The sequence below is a fragment of the Polistes fuscatus genome, unplaced genomic scaffold, assembly GCF_010416935.1.
Source record: "Polistes fuscatus isolate 324 unplaced genomic scaffold, CU_Pfus_HIC Scaffold21, whole genome shotgun sequence".
NCBI lineage: Eukaryota > Metazoa > Arthropoda > Insecta > Hymenoptera > Vespidae > Polistes > Polistes fuscatus.
Window position 1 is genome coordinate 751,884 of NW_025113098.1, and position 23,408 is coordinate 775,291.

The 23,408-nt window shown below is 35.5% G+C and overlaps 2 protein-coding genes across 2 annotated transcripts; one reads left to right on the plus strand and one right to left on the minus strand.

Moving 5' to 3' along the window:
• The first annotated feature begins 1,992 nt into the window (after window positions 1-1,992).
• On the plus strand, window positions 1,993-4,917 carry LOC122517630 (30S ribosomal protein S11). Its single transcript, XM_043636143.1, has 5 exons — window positions 1,993-2,316; window positions 2,429-2,556; window positions 2,722-2,822; window positions 2,904-2,969; window positions 3,134-4,917. The coding sequence occupies exons 1-5, from the start codon at window positions 2,090-2,092 to the stop codon at window positions 3,239-3,241; spliced, it is 630 nt and encodes a 209-aa protein (XP_043492078.1). The 5' UTR covers window positions 1,993-2,089; the 3' UTR covers window positions 3,242-4,917.
• On the minus strand, window positions 4,449-19,498 carry LOC122517848 (clotting factor G beta subunit-like). Its single transcript, XM_043636444.1, has 5 exons — window positions 19,418-19,498; window positions 14,213-14,396; window positions 8,775-9,079; window positions 7,448-7,648; window positions 4,449-4,636 (listed from the first exon to the last, which is right to left on the minus strand). The coding sequence occupies exons 1-5, from the start codon at window positions 19,494-19,496 to the stop codon at window positions 4,449-4,451; spliced, it is 957 nt and encodes a 318-aa protein (XP_043492379.1). The 5' UTR covers window positions 19,497-19,498.
• Between the last annotated feature and the right edge of the window lie 3,910 nt (window positions 19,499-23,408).

The window sequence follows — 23,408 nt, forward strand, 5'->3', positions numbered from 1 at the left end:
GTATGTGAGAGAATCGTGGAGTGGGTGGGTGGGTACGTATGTGTATTTGCTCTTTTTAAATACGGGTAATTGGCAGACAGGTAGCATACTTCTTTGAATGAATGTGAAAACTTTAATTTTAAGTAGGTAGGACCCAGGAAAGGCATTAGGCTTACTTTCACTCCGGAGTGGAAATTTCGCCGCCTGGTTTATACAGAACTGTTACAAAAATGTTTTCTTTTATTTATTCTAATATGCTTGCTTTGTAAATTTATTTTGTGACTCTTCTGTAATTTTCATTATGTATCATGATTCAAAGGGATTTGCAACAATTTGAAAGATCCATTTCTATTTCGATTCTATCTCGAACGAGATAGACTCGAACAAATTCGCAAATACTTTGATTAATTTGATACTTAGTTTTAAGTATTATGTGATTAGCACTTCGCACAATAGCAATTTTCTCTTATAATGAAAAACATTTGATATAGTTCAATATAACAAGTGAAATGAAAATATTGCAAGAAAATGCATTACATTTGTTGCATTATTTAATTTCAATTGAATTTTGTTATTTGATATTAAAAGTGCGACGTGTTATTAGGTCATCGAGAGAAATTATCTGCTTGGACGTTTGATTAAATGTGCTCGTGTAATATTATGCAATGAACTCTAAGTTCATCCATGGTTATACGAGCTTGAATATACTTAACATTAAATATAAATTAATTTTTTCATAATTCCATATTAGAATCATAACGAAATAAAAGTTAATTTGCAAAAAAAGATATGAGATATCTTATCTTTCTTGCACGTTGAAAATGTCCAATGCAGTTTTCAGGGATGAAGAAAGAAGAGGCTAAGGCCGAAGAGGCTAATGCCGAAGAGGCCCCCACTTAATTGTGGCTGAAGAGGGCAACTACGTAGACTATTGAGTTATTTTCAAAGGTTCAACAGCAAGTTAGAACTTTTCGAGAATAGCTTTCTAGTCATATTTTATATTTTATTATATTACATTTTGCTCGTCATTAATTTGTAGTTGTAATTGGAGATGATGGACCATTCCATCTCCTTGGCACATCAATCTGTGTGCCATATCGTCCAAAAGATGCATATGTGTTTAGTTAGAGTCAGAAATATTACAATTTTTGTATTATTAATTTTGAAGCTTAAATAACGTTCGGTAAATATTACAGTAATTTCTCTTTTCTTGTTTCGTCTTTAAATTTTTCACTTTGATCGTATTTATTAAATTTGCAATTTTTTTCTATTTTTTATAATGCAGTTTAAAGTATTTCGTAATAATTAATAGATATTATTTTTTTTAGTAACTTAGTATTCTTATTTTTCTATTTCTTTATTTTTTTACTTTATATAAATGTAAAATCACGCGTTTAAATTTAATTTTATTGCAACGGTAATTAGAGATTTGATAAAAAGTAAATAAAGGATTCAATTGAAAAGTGCATCTGCGAATTGGACCACTTATATGTCAGGCTATTGTATCACTTGATTGTATAATTAATATAGTTTTTTTCTTGTTACAGGTGATCATCGTTGGATTTATCATCAAACCTTCTGGATTCTTTTTTATTTGAGTGTCTTAAATTGCTTCATTTTAACATATATATATAAATGCATTTCTGAAGGCACACACATGTTTATATATTAAAAATTAAATATAATTATATAAAATTCTATATTACAATATAACTATACTATATATACTATCAAAGTATATGTCATATATTATCATATACTATCATATATTATCATTTTTTTCTGCTGTTGCAAACTACGTTGCTTTACTTAGAAATAAAAAAAGTTTTCACATTTTCAATGATCACTAACTAATTAAATAATTAATTAAAAAAGTTAGCAATTATGTATTTTGAATTAGCAAATAGCTAGCAACTAAATGCACTTATTCATTTTTTTCATGCGTGTAATTTTGTGCAATCTATACGTAGACGTCGAGAAAATAAAATACTATCTTACCGATAGGTGAGACTGTCGAGCTAGCGCGTGCGTGTAAGTTATTATACATAAAGCAGATTAAAGATCTGTTGATTTATTATTGCAAAGAAACTGAATAACAAAATTTACAATAATGAATAAACTTCTGTCAGTAACAAAATTGTCATATACGGCGAATCAATTGTTAGTTTACGGTGTTAATAATCGAAAATGTTTTCTTGCACCAATCTTAAGAAATCTTCACATAACCTCTTTCAATACCAAAGAGATAAGAGATAAAAACACAAAAGTTAGAATTGTTTCAAATAAATATAATTTGATTGAAGGAGAAACAGATGGAATAGTTCATAATTTGAATCAGTGAGTATATCTGATATTGAAAATATTTTTATAAAGTATACTACTCCTATGCGGTAATTAATTATATACATTGTTTTATACATCGTAGTTAATATAATTGTTCTACTTATAGGACAGGACTTTTTCCTGATGAAAACACACCGAATTGGATTTTTAAGGGTATACCATATAAGGAATTACCAATTGTTAATATAAATGCAACTCCTAACAATACTCATATGAATTTAACGGATCATAAAGGTTATTTTATAAACTTTAATTTCAAAGTAATATATTCGTATAATTAGATTTCTGTACAATATAATATTTTTTACTATAAATTTCTATTAAATTTCTATTAAATTTCTAAATTTCTGTACATATATTTCTATACATATATTTCTATATATATATATATATATATAGGAAAGATGTTAGCACTTCATACTGCGGGTATAGAGGGTTTTAAAAATACTAAAAAAGGTACCAATGTTGCTGCGCAACAAGCAGCTGTTACCTTCAGCGAGGTATTACTGTTAATAATACCATACGTAAACTACAACTTCTAACTAGCATGCGTATCTATGAAATATTTGGTTTTTTTCTAGGCTATTCGCAATAGATCTATACCGTTAGTCAGAGTGCGTATTCAAGGATTAGGTGCTGGTAGAATGGTAAATATATAATAATAAGATATATTTTTATTTTAATATTTTGATAGAAAATTATTACGAATTGCTTAACAAAGTCTTAACGGAATAGAATGTAGAAGGTTAAATGCGAATGAAGTTAAATAATACAATAGGTGCCCATTTACATAAATTCTTATATATTTTAGGCTGCTTTGAAAGGTCTTCAGATAGGAGGAATAGAAATTGTATCGATTACAGATGCTACTAGGGTTTCGTGGAATCCACGAAGACCGAGAAAGCCAAGGAGAATATAATTATATTCTATAGATAAAACGATGTCTTCTCTTCAAAAAGTTATTTTACTATTATAATTTAGCTACTATATACATATTTATTCAAAATAAGAATTGTATATTTATACTTGTGGGTTAGAATTTCGAAATGCAATATGACTTTAAAGTTACGTACTTTTCACAGTAAGATTTCTTCATTTTTGTGAAGGTTGTTGACAGAAAGTGATTCTTTCTACTTTATTACGTGTTTATGAAATAATTTGAATGTTTAACAGTTCAATGTAAACGAATTAAGTTTTTCAAATAAGTTGAAAAAATAATTAATGAACATTTACACGTATAGGAAAAGAAAATAATGAATTTCTATTTTATTTTATCTTGAAAATAATTACGTAAAGAAACGATTTATTGATTTAATATAACGTAATGCGAGGTCCTTATTTTTCATAAGAGTATAAAAAAAAAATTATTTTTTATTTGGAATTTACAAATAATCAATTATTTGGCTCTCGAGAGTCCTACTATAAACTAGAAACGCGTACAATCCCGTGGGAAAGTTTGACCTAGATAGCTTAAAATGCCCTTAGGATATTGTAGCCTGTATTCTGCAATTAAGCGTTTCTGTCCCTTAACTATAAAGTTTCAACGAAAGTTATACGCAGCAGTTAATGTTCATCTGCTACACGCGTTTATTACCCTGGTTTATCGACGATATTGTCTACGTCCTATCAACAGAATTGGCAAGTAGGTAAACTTGAATAGCATGGGTGAACTTTTCTTTTATGGTTTATTAACTCCTTTATTAACGGTCTATAAATATTTGGCATTGTTTTCTAGTATATAATGTATATTATATTATATTATATCAGTATATATCTCTTTGTATCTTATCAAACTATTGACTAGACCTCCATGAGGTTACTCTTAAAAAATACTCTATTATTCTAAACATTTTTAGCATTAGAATTAGCGTTCGTTATATGATACATGAATATGAAGAAAATTTGATAAATTTATAACGTTCCGTGTCGAACTAATTTTCGATGACTTTTTGTTTAAAAAACCGCATGAGTCGCGAATGAGATTATTCATTCGTATTTTATGATGTGATGATGTGCAAAGAATCGACGAGTAGATTCGTCAATGATCTAATCAATTTCAATCTATGAATGATGAAATCAAAGTTAAGATCAAGAATGATATCGATGATTTTTTTTCACGTAAAAAATTATCTTTTTAACGTGATTTGTTGCGTGATCCAAGATATATATTCGGAGATTCTTGTATAAACACCAGGTAGACGTGGTCGGGCACAACCCACTCCAGAGGAAACTATACCGATGACCATTGTTCTTCCATCAGGATTACTTCCGATCATAAGAGGACCACCGCTGTCAGCCTGAAGTAAAATATGTTCTATATAATTGTAATGTTTTTTAAATATTTACTAATTAATTATCATTAAGCTTGTTTAACACGATAATACGCGTATGTTAATACGATTAATATACACGTATATCAATGGAAATGTTTATATGACGATACCCGTGAGATATTGTATTACAGTATTAATTTCGTCTATTCTGGGAACATTGGTTCGAGTCTATTTGTATGAAGTCAGCAAACGAAAGGTTGAATCAAATTATTTCGCGTATTTTTGTGCGAAAGCAACCTTAATGTCTATATATTTCTAGATAGTTAGATCTTTTTATTTCGTCTAAATCCTGCGCGATATATTTTATTTCTTACTTTCTTCTTTTTTCTTTTTGTTTCTTTTTCTATCACATAGAAAACAAAGCTTTTATACGGGCTACAAAAATGTAATACCATACGGATATCTGACTTTTGCTATCCTTTGATGTCGAATCAAAGCTCTCTGATTCAATTCGCGTACTTCGTCCTTTTCTTTCATTAAAAAGAGATGGTTGGATCAAAGGAAAAATATAATATTAAGTAAAAATGCTCTGGCTTATATTATTTTTACTTTTGCTATTTTACAATTAGATTATTTTTCTAACTTACTTTTATTTATTTTTACGATACGAATAAATTTTACGATACGCATTTAGGGTATCGTTTTTTTTTTCATGGAAGAACGTATAGTTGAACGAAAGTAAAAAAGAAGAAAAAGAGGAAGATGGAAAGGAATAAGGACGAAGTACAATATATACAATCGACTTTTATTTCATGTTGATCCAGTGTTTTCTTATTTCGCGCTCGAACGAATATACGTATCTTTATGGTAATATTTTCTTCAAGATGTTTTTTATTTTTTTGTTCGAGAACTGGACAATGAATAACTCGTCTTATCGTTTGGTCTTGATCGATCTCGAACAAGTAAAAAACATGCGTTACGAGTAGAGAATTTCAATAACCCTCGGGAAAAAAAAAGAAATCGTTTGGTATTCGAATTGAAAAAGTTCGTATAGTATGGTACTAGATCGAGTCGATTTATCGCAAATGGGTCACGTTTTCATTTCGGATGAAAATATCGCATCCCTACCCGCGTACCCTACCCGCGTACCCTACCCGCGTACCCTACCCGCGTACCCTACCGCGTACCCTACCGCGTACTATAAGCGCATGCATAACGAGAGCGTGGGAAAGCAAAACGAATCGAGCAGTTCGTGAAATGACGCGTTTCACTAGAGGAGAAAATATCAAGTAAAATAAAACAAAAAGAAAGAGGAAAAATAAAAAGGAAGGAAATATTTGTCTACAATATTCGTATATTTTCCAATCGCAAAAGATTTTCCAGCCTTGACAATATAATACTCATGTAAAATAGACGAGGAAAGTTCAAATATTTAGTTTCCACGTAAAGTATCGGTGATCAGTGAACTTGCGTTACACGTCATTTCCATCGAAATAATTTCGCGTTGTTGCGAGACCGCAAAAGCCATCGGCGTTAATTGCTAAGCGGTTCCCCGCTCCCGTGTCTTCGATCGCGGATCGAACGCTTTTTGATTAAGTGTTTAAACGATACGTACGATTATATGTAAATACATATTACATTTATATGTCATCTAATGTAATTTATCGCATATAGGCATATTAGTGAAAAATTAGTGAAAAATTAGTGAAAAATTAGTGAAAAATTAGTGAAAGGGAGGAGGAAATTAGGAAAAGCGATCCCTTGAGTATCCTATTTTCGGAAGGAACTTTGATACAGCGTATCGTCTCCGGTGTGAACCTAATTACAACTTATTATTCTTTTTTCTCTTCAAATAAAGAGATAAAAAGAGGTAGAGAGGAAAAGGGAGAGAGACAAATAGAGAAAGGAAAAATACTCCAAATGTTTACCATGTAATACAAACGATCGCGTTAACTCGTAAGCGAGAAAGTTTCACGTAAATTAACTCGTATTCATATTACGAACGGATTATTCCTACCGCGAATTACGTACGCTTGATGACTCACTCGACGACGTTAAATTGCGCCAAATAAATTCTTGCCATTGATAACGCTACCGTTCTTTCCTTTCTTTTTCTTTCCCTTTTCCTATTCCTTTTTATTCTGCCTTCTACTTCTTCTCGTTCTTCTTATTTCTCTTTTCTCTACTTTATGTCTAAATTCTCTTTGTTGTTCAACGATCTCATCTCTGCGATGTAATGTGGGAAGAAATTGTCGAAAAAAAAAATGAAAAAAATGTTGAAAATATACGTGGTGTAAACGAATGTCTAGACAAGAAGATTTTGATTTTCAATAATCCGTATGAAATAGGACAAAAATAATGATAAATTCGTGCCAGAGTGCATTGTTCTGCCGATCATTTGTCAACGTGCTACCAGTACTATTACACGCTCGTCGTCGGAGGGGTGCGTCCTCCCGGGGGGGACTCTCTGGTTTGCGGCTAAGCAATTATCGGGGATGCAGCTCTTACTATTCGTTCGTGCGTATTGTTCCTGAATTTTCTGCTAATCGCGCACGTACGACAATCTCTTCTATTATATTTATCAAATTTTGTCAAATTCGACTTTCTTTCGACGATATATTAGAAAGTTTAACAATCATTTTCAAACCTTTTGAAAAGCTACGCAAATGTTACGCTACGTAAATGTAAGCAATTGTTATCAACTAATTGTTAATATCGAATTACTAGTAATGAATTTTTTGTTTTTTTTTTTTTTAAATCATTTTTTGTTCTATTTAGTATTGATAAAGAAAACTAATTTGTTGGATTGAAAATTGGCGAGTTCCTTTTTTCGTTTTCTTATTCTATTTTGCTAAATATATATGATGATGAGTGCACTGTAAAAGCGAAGGAGCAACTTACCCAACAAGAGTCCCTACCCCCCTCCTCGTGCCCAGCGCACATTTGTTGCGATTCTACGCGTGTAGATTTTCCTTGACTGGCGTACCATTCTTTGCAAATGCTGTTCTCCACCACTCGAACGTTTACTTTCTGCATCACGTCTGCTCTTTTGTCTGCAATGATAACGGCGTTTCGACACGTCTAGCTTGATTATGCATATAAATATTTCTATAATGTATATGCGCACATGCATATATTCAAGAAATTAATTTGACGAGTTTTTAATTATTTTCGTCTTTTCCCATCTAAATAATTTTCAGTCTTTCTAATGTTTCTATATATATACATACATACATATACACGCGAATAGAATGGCGCATTCGCGATGCGTGAAATTCAACGTCAAGATGAATCTATACGGTTTAGTAACTTTGTTCAAGAAAACTTTTCATTTCTGTCGTTCGAAAATTTCCTCTCGTTACGAATCGAAATTACATGGGTGTAAATATAGGTATCTAATACATATTACGCTATACGTTTCGTTAAGTGTACCGATTGTTGCAACGTCCGACTACCTTTCGAGAGTATTGACATTTCCGTATCTCCTTGAGAATACTGAGAATAGAATCCAACTCTCCCTCTCTCTCTCTCTCTCTCTCTCTCTCTCTCTCTCTCTCTCTCTCTACCCATCTATCTATCTCGTTCTCTTTCCGTCTCACTGTCTTTCTTCGGGTAAAGTTAGCTCGGAACGTTCGCAAACGTGTTCCCCGAGTTCCTTTGACTCCGATAAGTAAGCAAGAACTTCGTAAGATGTAACTCGAACGCAGAATTTAGGAAGGTACTTGCTTCTACTACAGACAAAACTCTAAAGTACATTTTGATATCTTCCTCGTGCCGTGGACGCGTCGTCATTACCGTTTCTACTTCCTTCTCCTCCATTTCTCTCTCCATTTCTCTTTCTCTCTCAGTTACTTTCTCGTAACTTCCACCCTCGACTCACGACCTTCCATCCTTACCCTATCAGAGAGCTTTTAAACGAGCGAAGCATTCCCCTCGCGACGAGTCGACCTAACGACTCGTTTTATTCAAATTTTCGTTAAATAAAATCGATTCACGTCGCGTTCTCCTTTTTTTTTTTTTTTTCTAAAAAAGGTAATTGCCTATGCATTTACGCGTTACTTATGAAAATCGAGACCTTCAATTTGTACAGTTTTGAAAGATAAAGACTCGCAATCGAGAAACATTAGAAGCAATTTATAGATGAAATAATAATGAAAATAAATGTAATGAAAAACTTACATCTAGATCTGTCTTCGCCGAGCCAACCCCAACCAGCAGCCACTGCGTTCTCGCCACCGAAAGCTCTGTACCCTGGGTTTCCTGATGCCGCGGGCAAACAGGCGGGTTTCACGCTTTCCGACCAGGTAATCGGCCTCGCCAGTTCTAACAGGGCGATGTCGTCGACGTATCGGCCACACCTGTGACCGGGATGCACCACCGCGTTAATGACACTTTCCTCTCTCGCCGCTGGCGTTTCCGGGCCTTTCAAGTCATACTCGCCAAGAGTCACTCGTAATTGACGTATCGGAATTGTCGACGTACCTCTGAAAATCGAATTTTAGTTGGCTCGACTATTCTTTCCTTCCTTCCTTCCTTCCTTCCTTCCTTCCTCTTTATTATATTATACTTTATGTTTATACAATGATCACTTTATTTCATTACGTATGTAGAAATGGCAAGTAAAGTAAACGCAATCATTCCATGCACTTCTATTCATTTCAAATAAATGGAGAATAATTTTCTCCTTTCTAATTTCATATTTTTCTGTACATTCTACAATACTTGGTATTTCGCATGTAGAAAGTAATGTACGCGTATCGTACATATATAGATTACACGGATAATCATTTTTCTGCAACTCAGGACTTTTTCTCTTCCCTGTATACCACAAATCTTTCTTTTTCCCGTCAAGGTAGGTAATAGTAGAAGCGAGATAGAAAAATAGAAAAAGAGGATCGGGCAAAACCGTACGGAAACTCGTCGCGATACTCGTATTTTAATTAATCCCCTTCCATCCACCAGGAACGTCGTTCGTCGTCGTTTTCAGCGCCGTTTTCGAGCTTAACGAAGCTTAACTACGGATGGTGAGCGCAAAGAGAGATGATAGAGAGAGAGAGAGAGAGAGTGAGTGACGTTGCGCGTGATTTCGTAATTTCATCTCGAATATTAACGATACTCGTTCGACGCGTTCACTTTCCTCTCTCCTTTCTTTTTCTATTCTTCTCGAATGATTTTGGTTATAACTTGAAGCAAAGTTAAACGAGTCAACCGCGATTACTAAACTTTTTTTCTTCGGACGAGTAGCATTATTATGCGGATTTACGAGAAACGATTCTATTCCTTTTTAGCTACTATTCTTATCCTTCTTACTGCCGAGCCTTCATTACAATTTTTCGTCGCGCTTTCGAGCGGAAGTCAAACCTTTCCTCAGCCTTTCGTTCTTTCCGCTCGCACTAACATCACTACGCGTTTATTCAATTTTCTTTCCAATTTATTCAATGGAAGATACTCCATTAAAAAAATTGGAGAGAGATCGGAGTGAGCTTTGGAATAAGACGTAAAAGGAATTGAAGTGGAAAAGATTAAGCGGCGGAGCGGCTACGAAATTAATAATCTGGTATAATCCATTATAAAGATAATGCGAATTCGCCGCTCGCCGGTGGTTACTTATTTCCTTCTTGACCTAATTAAGCCTTATCTTTTGTTTTTTTTCACTTCTTCTTTTCAATCGATCCTACCTCTTTTTTCATTTTTTCTTTTTGACAAAGAATTAAGAAAAGGAATGAACGCCATAACACGATATTGTGTGAAAAGTTAGATTCTCGTATGCATGTCAAAATAATGTATCAGTTTTGCTTTAAGGTCGATTAGGAATATGTGTTAGTTATAGACGAGCAATTTCTCCCAATTGTGGTCGATTATCTCGGTTCGAACGCACGCACCCAATATCGCGGTCGATCGACTCTGCGATCTGCATTCTCTGTCGGAGAATGCTATTAATTGACGACATTTCTATACTATATATTTTAAGCGAATTGTTTAGTTGTTCATTGCAAAAGGACTTTCTTCGTGTCTCCGATAGGAAAAGATAGAGAAAAGAAAAAGAAGCTTATCTTTACGTCGTAAGAAGAAAAGTCTTTCTTTGGACGTTTGCAATTATTTAAGCGGGATTTCAGGCGTAAGGGGGGACGACGACGACGACGACGACGACGACGACGACGCATCTTCGTCTCTTGGATTCTCCCACCGAGAATCGCTACAGTGGCTTCACTTAATTAATCGGTTTACTCTACCTCCGAATAATTAACAAAATTACGACACTATCCCCTTAAACGCACAGGCGCCCATTCTAGAAACTCACTTTCTCTCATTCTCCTTTTATATATATACATGTATTTCCCTTTCAGAACGAAGCTTTCTAAGCTCTTCTCCAGAACTCGTTTTCCTTTCTCGTCTTCTTCCTCGTCGTCGTTGTATCTTGCAAAGAAGCTGTCTTAATGGACCCTTTCCATTCCGCATCCAGTTTCTTTACTGCTATTGTTCCATGAACCGCAGATTATAAAGTTTATCTCTCACTAGATCTGTCCTTTCTCTTCATCGATGTCGTGTCCATTCGATTGAAATATTTATACCTAGATATAAGATTTCTTTTTCTCCCTTTTCGCACTTTTCTTTTTGTTATTCATCACTTTCTCTCTCATGTAGATATCCATCATTTATTCCATTTACTCGAATCGCACATATAGATCATTTTTTCGGTTCCTCAATGAACAATTGATTCACTTCAATGAATCAGGCTATTTACACGGATTTTAGATAAATAATATCGAATTCGATATATGTTTTCGCATAAAATCTTTGATCTCGGTCGAATGTTTAACGCTGCGATTATTTCGAACGATATCGATAAATGATAATTAGTTTCGATATTTATTTAATTTTTGTATTTCTTGATTAGGACAGATAACTTGTTGAAATGAATAAGAAAATTATTGTTACACCTTCGTTGGAGGAATTTTTTGTCGAGTAAAAGGTTGATTCGTTCGCACTAGGGTTGATAAACAACAAGGAGAGTAAGTTACTCGCCTTAATTCTCGCTCGCTCTATATATACATGCATACATACCTCTTTGTGATATCTCGCCGGTGCGTTTTGTGCATGGCTGCTAGCAATTACCGAGTGGTCTGTAATCTACACGCAATCATGGCTCGCAACGGTAAATGCGTTCTCGCTTGTGCGCTTGTGCGCTTGTGTGCTTGTGCGCTTGTGCGCACCGACCAACCCTCTCTGCGAGAGCTCGAATTCTCATTCCCGTTGTATCCGTTGTACCTCCATCCTCTTCCTTCCTATTTTCCCTTTGTTCTCGAACCAATGACCGGGAAGGATACACGATAACTAACAGTTCGAATCTCTCCAAATGTACGGCCCGTCGCCCATACGTTTGAATTTACTGTTATGCATAGCACGACTTCGAACTATGTTAGATTAGTACAAGATTACACGATATTCTTTATCTGACGGTAAAAAATCTCTAGATATTCTTTTACTTTACTTCGTTTCGAGATGTAAACAAAAAAAATACCAAATACTTACTATATACTTATACTTTATTATTAAAATATACACTAAATATCTTAACAATCTAAAAGCAATGGCCGAGAATCAACTGTGATATTTATTTTAAATTAGAAATTCCTATTACTTTTTACGTGTTTGCTTTTTTTTTTCTTTTTTTTAAATATACAAATTATTATAGAATATTATCTTCAATACGAATTTATATGAGTATTACTGTCCTACATAAATTTGAATGACGAGTCAATGGCAATTAGTTTTTCTTTTAATAGATATCATATTTTCAATAGATTACTGACCTATATAAATTCATTGAATTTGAATGAATTTTAGATGAATCAATAAATAAGTAGGTGCGGTGTCGATACGTATGTACGTGTTAAAGGTATCGTTGGCCTATATAAATTCTTAGAATTTAACTTGGCACATCACAAATGTATTTTCTATACCCGTTATGCAAGGATATCTCTGACCTATATCAATTTTTTGAATTCGATTCGACGTGCAAATGCATTTTAGGATACGTCATCTTGCTATCGAACCATTTTTGAAAGAGAAAAATCTTTTTTCGATAATTTTCTTGATCGTTTCTCAAATTCATTGTAACATTTCTTAATAATGGTGTGTGAAAAGCTGATAAAAAATGAAGCTTAATCGAAATTACAATATTAAATAGCATACATTGTCAAAGGGATGGATATGGAGGTATCGTTTTAGCTCTGTAAAACGAGCAACGAGATAAATTAACCGCTCCTGTTTTTAGCGTTCACCGTGTACGCAATTTATATTTTGTAATTGCTCGCACGAGATCACCCACTCTCTGTTTATAGTGCACACCGATGGCATGTCACCGAGCAAAATACATTAGATTCATTTTCCTTCCATTTTATTGCGAATAACGCGGCGCGAGAGAAACGTAATTTTATCAACAATTTTTTTCGTTATGGATGGAAGTTGTTAGCCTACGTTGAACTATGATTAATGAGTGTGCGTGCGTGTGCGCGTGCGTGCGTGTGCGCGAGAGAGAGAGAGAGAGACTAAGGCTGCGCATTATACAATAGGATTATTATATTCTTTGCATTTGCACTCGAAGGAGAGACATAGAATAAAACGAGGAGCTTTGACTACCTTTTTTTTTTCTCTTTCCTTTTACACGCATTACCTTCGAAAGTTGCGGTTCCAAGATATGTATGCCTATAGATTTGACGAGATCAAGCATAAATCTTTTTTATGTACTTTTTTTTTTATGTTTTTTATGCTTTCAATGTTTTTTTAGGAGGTTTCTTTTTTTTTTTTTTTACCTTTTCGTGAAACAACCACTAGGCAATAAGTAAACGTGGATAACAAATGGTTTTTACAATATGAAAAAAAATGACTTTACCGAAAAAGAATTTGAACAACGTTAGCGTGTCTTTTTCAAACGCGTAGGCCAATGCCTAAATTTCGATATCGGTTTTTCGCAGCCTGTCAAATTGGCATGAGTCCGAGTTTTAAAGCTCGATTAGTCCTACCCACCTTTATTCCAAAATCTCCCTATTTTTGTAACTAATTTTATCGTTGACAACTAGTGGTTACAATGCCAATGTATATGTAAACGAGATAGAGTTTTGTTCCGTTTTTTTGGGTGGGGGGAGGGGTTGTTCTCTCTCTCTCTCTCTCTCTCTCTCTATCTATAAAACAACGCGTAGGTAGGCGATATCGTTGAGCGATCAGGCGTATTCATCAGATTTGCGAAAAGAAAAATGGGCATCCTTCCATAAAGGGAATGGATTGCTCGTCTATGAATATTTTTGAATATATTCGCCGTTATTATTTTGCATCCGTTATTTGAAAATTCGACTGACGCTTTCCTCGCCTTAATATCACTATATTTTATACGTAAATTCGAAGTTGAAGAAGGTTTAAGAAGAAATAGAAGAACCTTTTTTTGAATAACCTCGAATGTATCTTCGAAAAGAACAAAATCAGAGGTATCGGTTAAGATCTCGTTTTAAAATCTGCATTACGTTGCGTAATATTAACATCTTTAGTCAAGTAACTGATTTCGAGCATCGGGTAAGGATGCATTTAAAAGAATAAAGTAAAAAAAGATGATTACTCACGAGCATAAACAGTGAGCGGCGGTGAGAACGAATTTTGTGTTGAGTATAGTACCGGCGCAAAAATGGCCACCCTTTCTCGTAATGCTGACCAACCAAGGAAACTCTCGCGGTATCGCGTTTTCACCTCCAACGATCCGGGCCGTCCGCGTTCCGCTTTTCCCATTACCGCACGGGACATCTGCCACTATTATCAAATACAAAGATACTCGTTAATGTTCGATAGAAATGAATCGAGTTTGGTCTCGTTTCGATCAACTCCTGCTTACATTTATTTTCAATTAACAATTTTGATTTTTTATTTGAAACTAAACATGGGATAGATAATTTATAATTAGTTTTTACTACGTTCCACGCTTGACTTGCGAATTTGAACTTTTGTTATATATTTAACGGATACCAAAGGATAAGGTGAAAATATTCTAATTAGACTTTTTTAATGAACTTGTTTACGAAATGAATTGAAGCGTGTCCCTTTAGCACAGAACAACGCGTAAACCGAAAATTCCGAGAGGAGCTAAATAACATCTCGGCCGTCGTGTTAATATGAAACTTTTTAATGCCTTCGTTCTAAGCCACGTTTACTCTAACATTGGCGAGATATTATTTTCGTGCCAGCTAATTAGCGTTCGCATCATTTGTTTCAACCACCTCTCTCACTCACTCTAGTTTCAAAATAGAATCAAAAGTTAGTTAGATCTTCCACGCATACTCGTATATTCTTTACTCTTGCGAGTACTACTTTCTTTTATCTGAGAATATTTATTTGTAGGTTATTAAAATGATAAGCTAATATCTCAGTCCCCTTTTTGTTATTACTTCTACGGTTCGTTGCTTTAGCTTGTCTCGTTTATCTAGACGAATATAAAAGGATAATAACAAAATAATAAGAAAGACGATGAAAATAAAAATAAGCTAATACAGATTAACGACCGCGAAAATTGTCGAAAAAACGTAGGTAAAGAAAAGAAAGAATTTAATCGAATAAGTACACCCAAACGAATCGGATCAGAGGTAGGATCGTTGGAAAGTATATCAGCGCTTCGATTTTCCACGTTGAGATTAATCTGTTGCGCGAAACTCGACGAGCATCGATCGTTCGACGACTCCTCGCAATTCGACGATTAATGTCCGGAACGTGTCCGCGATCGGTTAGATACTTCCTGCTGCGATTCCGGTGGGGATAGATAAGGGAATGACATTACGTTCGATTTTACCAAATACAGTACACGCAAGTGAAAGAGAGAGAAGAAAGAGAGAAAAAATAAATTACGTTCCAACTTTTCCGTGCACTGCATTTACTGACCTTACCTTACGGATAGCGGATACGGTAATTCTGATTGATTGCAAAACTTTTCCTTACGGATATGGACTCTACTCTGGTAATCTCTCAAGTTCTTTTCCTTTTTCGGAATCCATCTTACGTCGGTACGAACGAATAAACGAACGAACGAACGAACGAACGAACGAACACCGGTTATTAGAGTACGTTTAGTGTCCGATGTGAGAGATAACCGACCGAATTTGCTTAGGCGAACGATATTAAATAATAGCGAGGGACGTTTTAATTTTTTTTAACGTTAATTCACATAACACATTTGATTATTTTCTTCTTTTTTTTACTTCGGTTAATCAAGGAAAAGAGAAATTTGGAAAACATAGAAACGTGGAAGAAAATTCTATCGGTTCTATAAAACTTGCCTCGAGTCACCGCGCAAAATGAATTAGGTTAACGTGTTTGCATGAAACAAAAAAAATAGATAAAAGAAAAGAAAGAAAATGTTCTCTTGCAGAGAATCAACAGGTAATTCCCAGTGCATTAGATAAATCTCCGTTGGCGTGTGTACATCCCTGCGACTACGAATGTAATAATCGATCGATCGATTGGCTCGACTAGTTCCATTTTCGATCGTGTACTATTACTCTCCTATCGTACCTTCATCCTAAATACGAAAGGGAAAAATAGTGAAAAAAAAAAGAGGGAGCGTATAAATTACAATTTTTTTGGCTAATTCTTATTCGTTTTCCGATGTATGTATGAATTTACACGATTGTAATGTCCCGCTAATTTGAAGATTATTATTGAGCACGGGTGGTTACCGAGTGCGAATAAAAATTCATAAAGTTGTTTCTACTTTTTTTTTCTTTTTTCTTTTTCTCTTTCAGTCAACACTGAATTTTCATGCACTCGTCCGTTCAATCCTTCGCATTAATCGGCTTCTGTTTTGAAAAACGTGCGCGAAACGTGATTGAACTCGGTAACATCCATGAAAGCCTTTTTCGTAAAGCCAGTTTCACTCCCTTTCCCTCTCCTCGATAATATACATACGTAGATACGTACATACGTAGATAGGTAGGAACGTTTGTTTAATTATTGATCGAACTAAATCAATTGTTAACGCGCAACGTAGAAATATGTATCTTCGCAAATTTACAACGATATTGTATTTAGATTATAATTATCTGTCTAAATCGTTCAATAGTTTGCGATAAAAATCCTACAACTTTGTAATTTTAGATTGATTTTCTGAAAGGTATTCCATTAAAGGCTTACGATTCGTTGCATTTTAGGTCGTTAAAAAACATTTACTAGTCTTTTTTTGCAATAATCGAATGTAAAATGTTTAAGGAGTTAAACCGTTTACGTAGAAATTAATGAAAGGAATAAAACTTAGCTTTTCTGAGCGTCTTTCGGTTTTCAAACTTGAGGGTAGGTTCAAGAGAAAGATATCTATATAGATATATAGAAATACAAATACGCATGCATGCATGCACGCACGCACGCACGCACGCACATCAAAAGAGAAAAATAGGAGAAAGGCAAGAACTCGAAAAAGCTCACAGTATCACTCGCAGTTAGATTCAAAAGGTACGTGCCTACCTCGATCGTTCGTGTTTAATTGAAAGCTGAATCGACGCGTATAGGAATGTTAACCGGCTCGAGGGAATCTCTCTCACGGCCACTGGCGTCGCACGAATTTAATGCTCCGAGCAGATAGGGATAAATACGACGGATCTGTCAGCGCAATCCCTGCGACAGTACCTCCTCCGGGTCTCCTCCAACCTTCGGCCCTTCTCGTTTCACGCCCTGGCTGATTAATTGGACCTCTACGTCTGTTCCAGCTCGGTCCTCCTCGTCCTTTCTCCTCGTCCTTTCTCCTCGGCCTTTCCCCTCGGCCTTTCCCCTCGGCCTTTCCCCTCGGCCTTTCTCCTCGGCATTTCTCCTCTTCTCGATCTCCCTCCTTGTCTTTCTCCATCTATCCTTTATGGAAGCAAAAGGGCCACGAACGGAAGCGACGCATAGAATTTGAAGTCGTCTCTATTTGGTAATGCGTAATAGATATGTCAGAAGCAGGTTCAACATGGTCATGATAATATCCTGATGCTATAGCTTACACCATTTTCTATCTCTCTCTTCATTCGCTTTTCCCTTTCCCTTTCCCTATTTCTCTTTTTTCTACGCGAAAGAGAAAGAGTTTTCATCACCCTCCACTCGTTTCAATGGAGGTGGTATTACAAAGATATCGAACACTTTTCATTCTACTCGGATACATCCTATTTTCTTTTCCTCTCTTTCTCTCTCTCTCTCTCATTTTCAATCCTCTTTTCCGTTTCTTTTTTCATCTTCATATTTGGAAATTTTTCCTACAGACGTGACGAGAAGAAAAGTTACGGATTGTTATGGCAACGTCCTTTGTTATAAGAGTTTTGTCATCGATACGGAGGTCGATCGGATATTCTCTCGTTTTCAGAGGTTAATAACCTTTTGAGCAATCTTTCCGCTTGCGAATGGTGACATTGAAACGGTCATTGACAAAAGCGAGCAAAGTCGATGGTCTCGCGAGGTCTTTTTTAACTTTCGACTTCCGTCAAGGTTGTTGCCTTATTATTCTTTCCTATTTTAGTCGCACCCACTTTCCGCCATGTGTCCATGAAGCTCGGAATGATTTCTTTTTCGTTACGTGACTCACGGTTTGCCAAAATCCTTGCTTCCTCGTATTCAAAAAGTAGAGAAGTAACAATGAAAGTTAATTTGTTGCGTATTGAAATTCAAAAAGAATTATTCCTTTTATTTATTCAACAATTTGCAATATTTTCTTTATTCTACAAAACTCGATTAAATTGAATCGGAGTTAGTTCCATTTTTTGTGAAAAGTAATAACAGGTGCGCGTCTCTTAAGAATCAATAAGGGCGCGTGCGTAATAAAAAATATAAAAATTAGAAAAAATAGAAAAAATAGAAAAAATAGAAAAAATTCAAGAAGAACACTCAAGAGAAAGATTCTCCTCTTTTTGTACGAGGAGGTGCTCGTTTTCCTTTATACTCGCGCGTGATAATTGTGTGCAACGTTGCAATGTGAAGCTCGTTAGATCGTTTACCTTTACTCGAGTAACTTAAATGAAACAACTTTTCCTATATATCTTGGTCTGTTAAACTTGGTATCTTTTTTCGCAGGATAAACTACGCGAATTTGGCTAAATTGAAATTCCACAAGCCGTCTGATCCAGTTCCGACGCGTATTCGGCACCTCGCGAGGATAATTTCCTTTTCAACGGAATAAAACCATGTCCCTTTCTTTCTTTGTTTTTTCTCGCATTTGAAAACGCGCTTCTTTGATTTTTCTTCGCGTATTATACCGACGGAAAACACACAATCTACGAACTATAAGATAAATGAATACATTGCGATTTAATTAGTTCTTAACTCGTCACGTTAAAGTTAATCAAGAATTTACGGCTTGTTATAAAATAAATTGTTATGTCAAGCGCAAAGAGAAAGAAAGAGGGATGGAGGGAGGGATCCTTGTTTGAGAGGTACGCTGAGAAGAGTAAAGGAAAAAGGAACGAGTCGACCGGATAACGAATTTTTTAATGAAAATAATTATACTTCTAAGAGATATCATGTATCCTTTTTTTTTTCATTTTATAATATAAATATGTAATGGAAAAAGGTAGCACGATCCAATGCTCTTACGAGAAAAATATTAATACAGTCAACGAATGAGCTTTCAAACATAATTCCTATACCACGATATTTATAAAATATCTTTTCGAAATCGAATTTGTATCAAGCATAATACTATTTCGACAATATACAAAAATATATACATATTTTGTAAATTTTCGATTTTTTACTACTTCGAAGAATATTCAAAGAGATACTCTTGTTAGAAGTTAAAGGCGTAATTCACGCAATCGTATACTCACGATTATTATATTCGATGGCGAGTGTTCGCGAGATAGCTCCAAGAATGGTGCAAATGAGAAGAAACGTAGGAACGTCCATCTTCTTTTGGAGAGGTTCGAAAGTACAACGATGAAAATTAGCTGAATAAAAGGATAGAAAAGTATAACGCGAGAGAAGCTTTGTCGGTGGCGGCGGACAATCAAAAAGTGTTGCAGACTCGTCGACATTGCTGCTTCTTTATACGTCGTAATCTCCGCCTCCTCCTTCTCTTCTTGTTTTTTTCGCGTAGGTACACACATATGTATCTTTGACGGGCCATGAACTTGGAATGACGAGCATCTGACATTCGTCGGCATCGATAAAATGGCGGTGCTACCTTCGACGCTGCGAGACTCGTTCGAGCTGATAAAATGCAAGGTCCGTGTATAATCTTTTTTTATCTTCATACTTTTTGTTTTCCTTCAAGGGAACTATTACTACATATTCCGGCGAATTTTAATATTTTTCTACTTCTCTCTTTTTCACTTATCCTTATTGTTTCAGAAAAAAGTTGATCGAAGTACACCTGGAAAATCGTTTTTCCTCTCCAACGTGACATCGACATCAGGAGGATCATCGCGTTTCCATCGATTTCCAGTAACTCTACCTATTCGTGTGTCTATAAATTTTCGCCCTTTATATGGCGAACTTTATATGGCGTATAATACACGTATAATACACGTAGAATACACGTAGAATACACGTAGAATACACGCGGTGCCGATATTCGAGGGTCCAAGGAAAATCTTCTCTCTTTTTCTTTTACTTTTACTCTTGCTCTTGTTCTCGATCTAGGGCAAACTTGATTTATGAATCTATGAGGCTCATATTGTATATATATATATATATATATATATATGTCTTCTATACGAACATTTTTGTGTAGAATAGTGCTGAAAAACAAAATAACGAGTAAAGATTAGAGAAAATGAGAATTTACGTTTAAAAATCTTAATATACTCTAATATACAACGTCAAGATGATTATCAAAGTATTAAATCATACAGTCGCGATTTGAAATCCTTCGTCAACCGGACGAACTATGACGCTACAATGGGTTGCATAAACATGCTCATCGTCCCTAATCACATCTTGCATACGCGCACGCTCTGCAGAACGTTCCTGTCATCGGCAAACTCCAATCGGATTATGTACCTAGGAATGATCGCCGTGACAGTTGGATAGGATATCGTACACGTATATGGAAATTCTCCTACTGACTACGTTTCCTGACGATCGCGGCATAATATCGGTTACGTTGATGTCCCTTTATTTATCTGATCATTTTCGAGAATAGCACTTCGATACGTATCACAATGCTATTGGTGGTACAAATAGAGAACGCTTCGAAAAGTTCTTCTTCAATTTTTATAATAAATTTATTTTTTTATAATAAATAATACAATTTACGTTAACGTATAACGTTCGAAATATATTTGTTCGAATAATTTTCATTTTTTTCCTCGGGCTTTGATTTTTCAATACAGAATACAATATTTTAATAGCACGCATTAGATCTCTCATTTGATCGCGAACGATTGGAATTAAATAGAAAGCGAAAGACATCGATGAATATAAAGAAGTGTTTAAACTATCGTCTTGAAATTCATCTCGCATAGATATTTACAATTGGATAAACCTTCGCACTCGTGCCCTACTGACATCACGACCTATCGATTGAGGTCCGAAGGACAAGCTTTTCTGTTGCATTAGTCTCGCAGTCGTACATGAAATCGATCAAATTCGAATAGAAAAATGATAAAGTAGAAAAATCTTAATTTATAATATTTCTAGTCAAAAACGGACGCCTAAACTGTGAGAATGTATAGGTACTTGGTTGACGCATCAAAGGGAAGCTTTGAATTTTGCCAACTATTCTTGTTTGCCTTTGAAACTGGCTATGAAAGAGAGAAAGAGAAAGAGAAAGAGAAAGAGAAAGAGAAATAAAGCGCTTATCGGGCTGTTTGAATGAATTTATGACATTTTATTGTGGGAATTTACGAGTTGTACTGAAACTCGTCTCGACTACCTCTTCTTCGACGAAATGTATATCGTTTAAGTTCGAGAGACCATGCATAGAAGAGAGTTGTGCACGTTTAGACGCGCGATATCGTCTCAGTTCGTCCTTTTAAATTCGTTTCTATGGAATCTCTCTTCTTTCGTATAAACCCGTAGAGTATTTATTCGCAAACGAGATACCTACATCGCCTGGAAGCTCGAGATGCTAAGAGAATGAAAAGAAACGAGTTTTGGAGAAGCTCCTTCCCTTCTTTTGACTTTAACTTTACTTAAGTAAGATACGTAATTAGATGTTTCGCTTTGTCTTTGTAAGTAAATTAATGTACCTCTTCATTTATTTTGGTCATTAACGAGCGATATTAATCTCTTTAGTATACGGACCAAAATGGTACGCAATTTAATGAACGTTTCGACCAAAATTTTACGCATTCCGAACGAAATGTGATGTGTTTTTTCGAGAGTGTATCGTCTAAATAAAATTCGATCACGGTCGTAAGTGAGACGATTAAAATCGTATTCGAGAGACAGGCATTCGAGAGACAGGAGAGAACCTCGCGGTGATCACCTTGAAGTGTGCTCAACGATTCTTCCTTTCCTCCGGCGGCATATCTCTAATTCGAGTCGTGTTTTATCTATCGGTCGAACCTGATCCTCGCTTCGAAGCGATTACGCTGATGCTGATGGAAAAATATAGCCCGCAGGATCGAAACTGACGTGCAAAATGTAGAGCACGGTGTACTTGACCGAACAACGAACGATCATATCCATATAGGTATATACTACAGGCCTATACAGATCTATATAGGTATTCTAAAATCTATTAGGATTTTCCAGTAGAGACATGACCAGTGAAATATATGGAAAATATAAAGTCGCTTTTTCGATTTATTCGTCGTTAGTTAAAAAGCAAGGAAATAATTTATGAAAACATTAGTAGAAAGATGCACAATGAAAATATATTGAACTTTTTAAGTTACGTTCTTGATTAATATGAAAATTCACGAACGACGAACGCACGTGCAATCGTTCCTGCAATCGTTCCTGCAATCGTTCCTGCACGTAACTACCAATGGAATATGAAAGTGAGAGTCAGTCGACCGTGTGTTTCTTCGCCCACGTTCCGCTGAACTTGACCCACTCTTTGTACCGTGATACGAGCGTGCTAACATAACGCGTCTTATTGGCTCGTGGTTACGCTAACATAGCGAAGGACTTGTATTTTCTTTTTAATGCTTAATGCCTTCCTTCTTCTCACTCGAGTGACATCACCTTCGTAAATTAGCTTGTCAGTGCGACTCTAAAATATTCGTAGCTCGAGACGAACTTGACCTGGTTGCTGGTAAAATAATGACGAGGCGATCGATCGGTCCGTGCTTGTGCGTGTGGCGTGCGTAAAGAGGAGGGACCGTGACTTACAGCACGGATGCGGAAATAATTACAATGTCCTTCGTCGTAACGTTACATGCACCTCCTGCACTATGACGTATTCCTAGTGGTCGCATAATCGGTCACGATTATGGTCACTGCTACCTCCAACAGTTTGGTACATAACTCGAAGTAATTTAATGATTCGTTTATGTAAGAAAATATTTGCAATCCTGCGGCTCTTTCGCCGGATACAAACGATATTCTTTGCGGTATTTCTTTGGATTTTGGCCACTCTTTTCTGTCGTCAAGTAATCTATGTATAGACGCAATTCGTTGTTCATCTTTGAAAAATCTAACTCATCTTCGCTCGAACCGATTCCTTCATTCTATTCCATGCTTATTGGAACGAATTAAAAAGATTAGTACACTCTGGGTTGATTAGATCGCGGACAACTATTTATTGGTACTTTCGTTTACTCTAGAGAGAGATAAAAAATATCACTCGAAGGAATTTCTATTGGTAGTGTAAGTTTACTGCCTCGTATAATAACACTTTAACCTACATCCCGCAGGGAAAGTCTATTT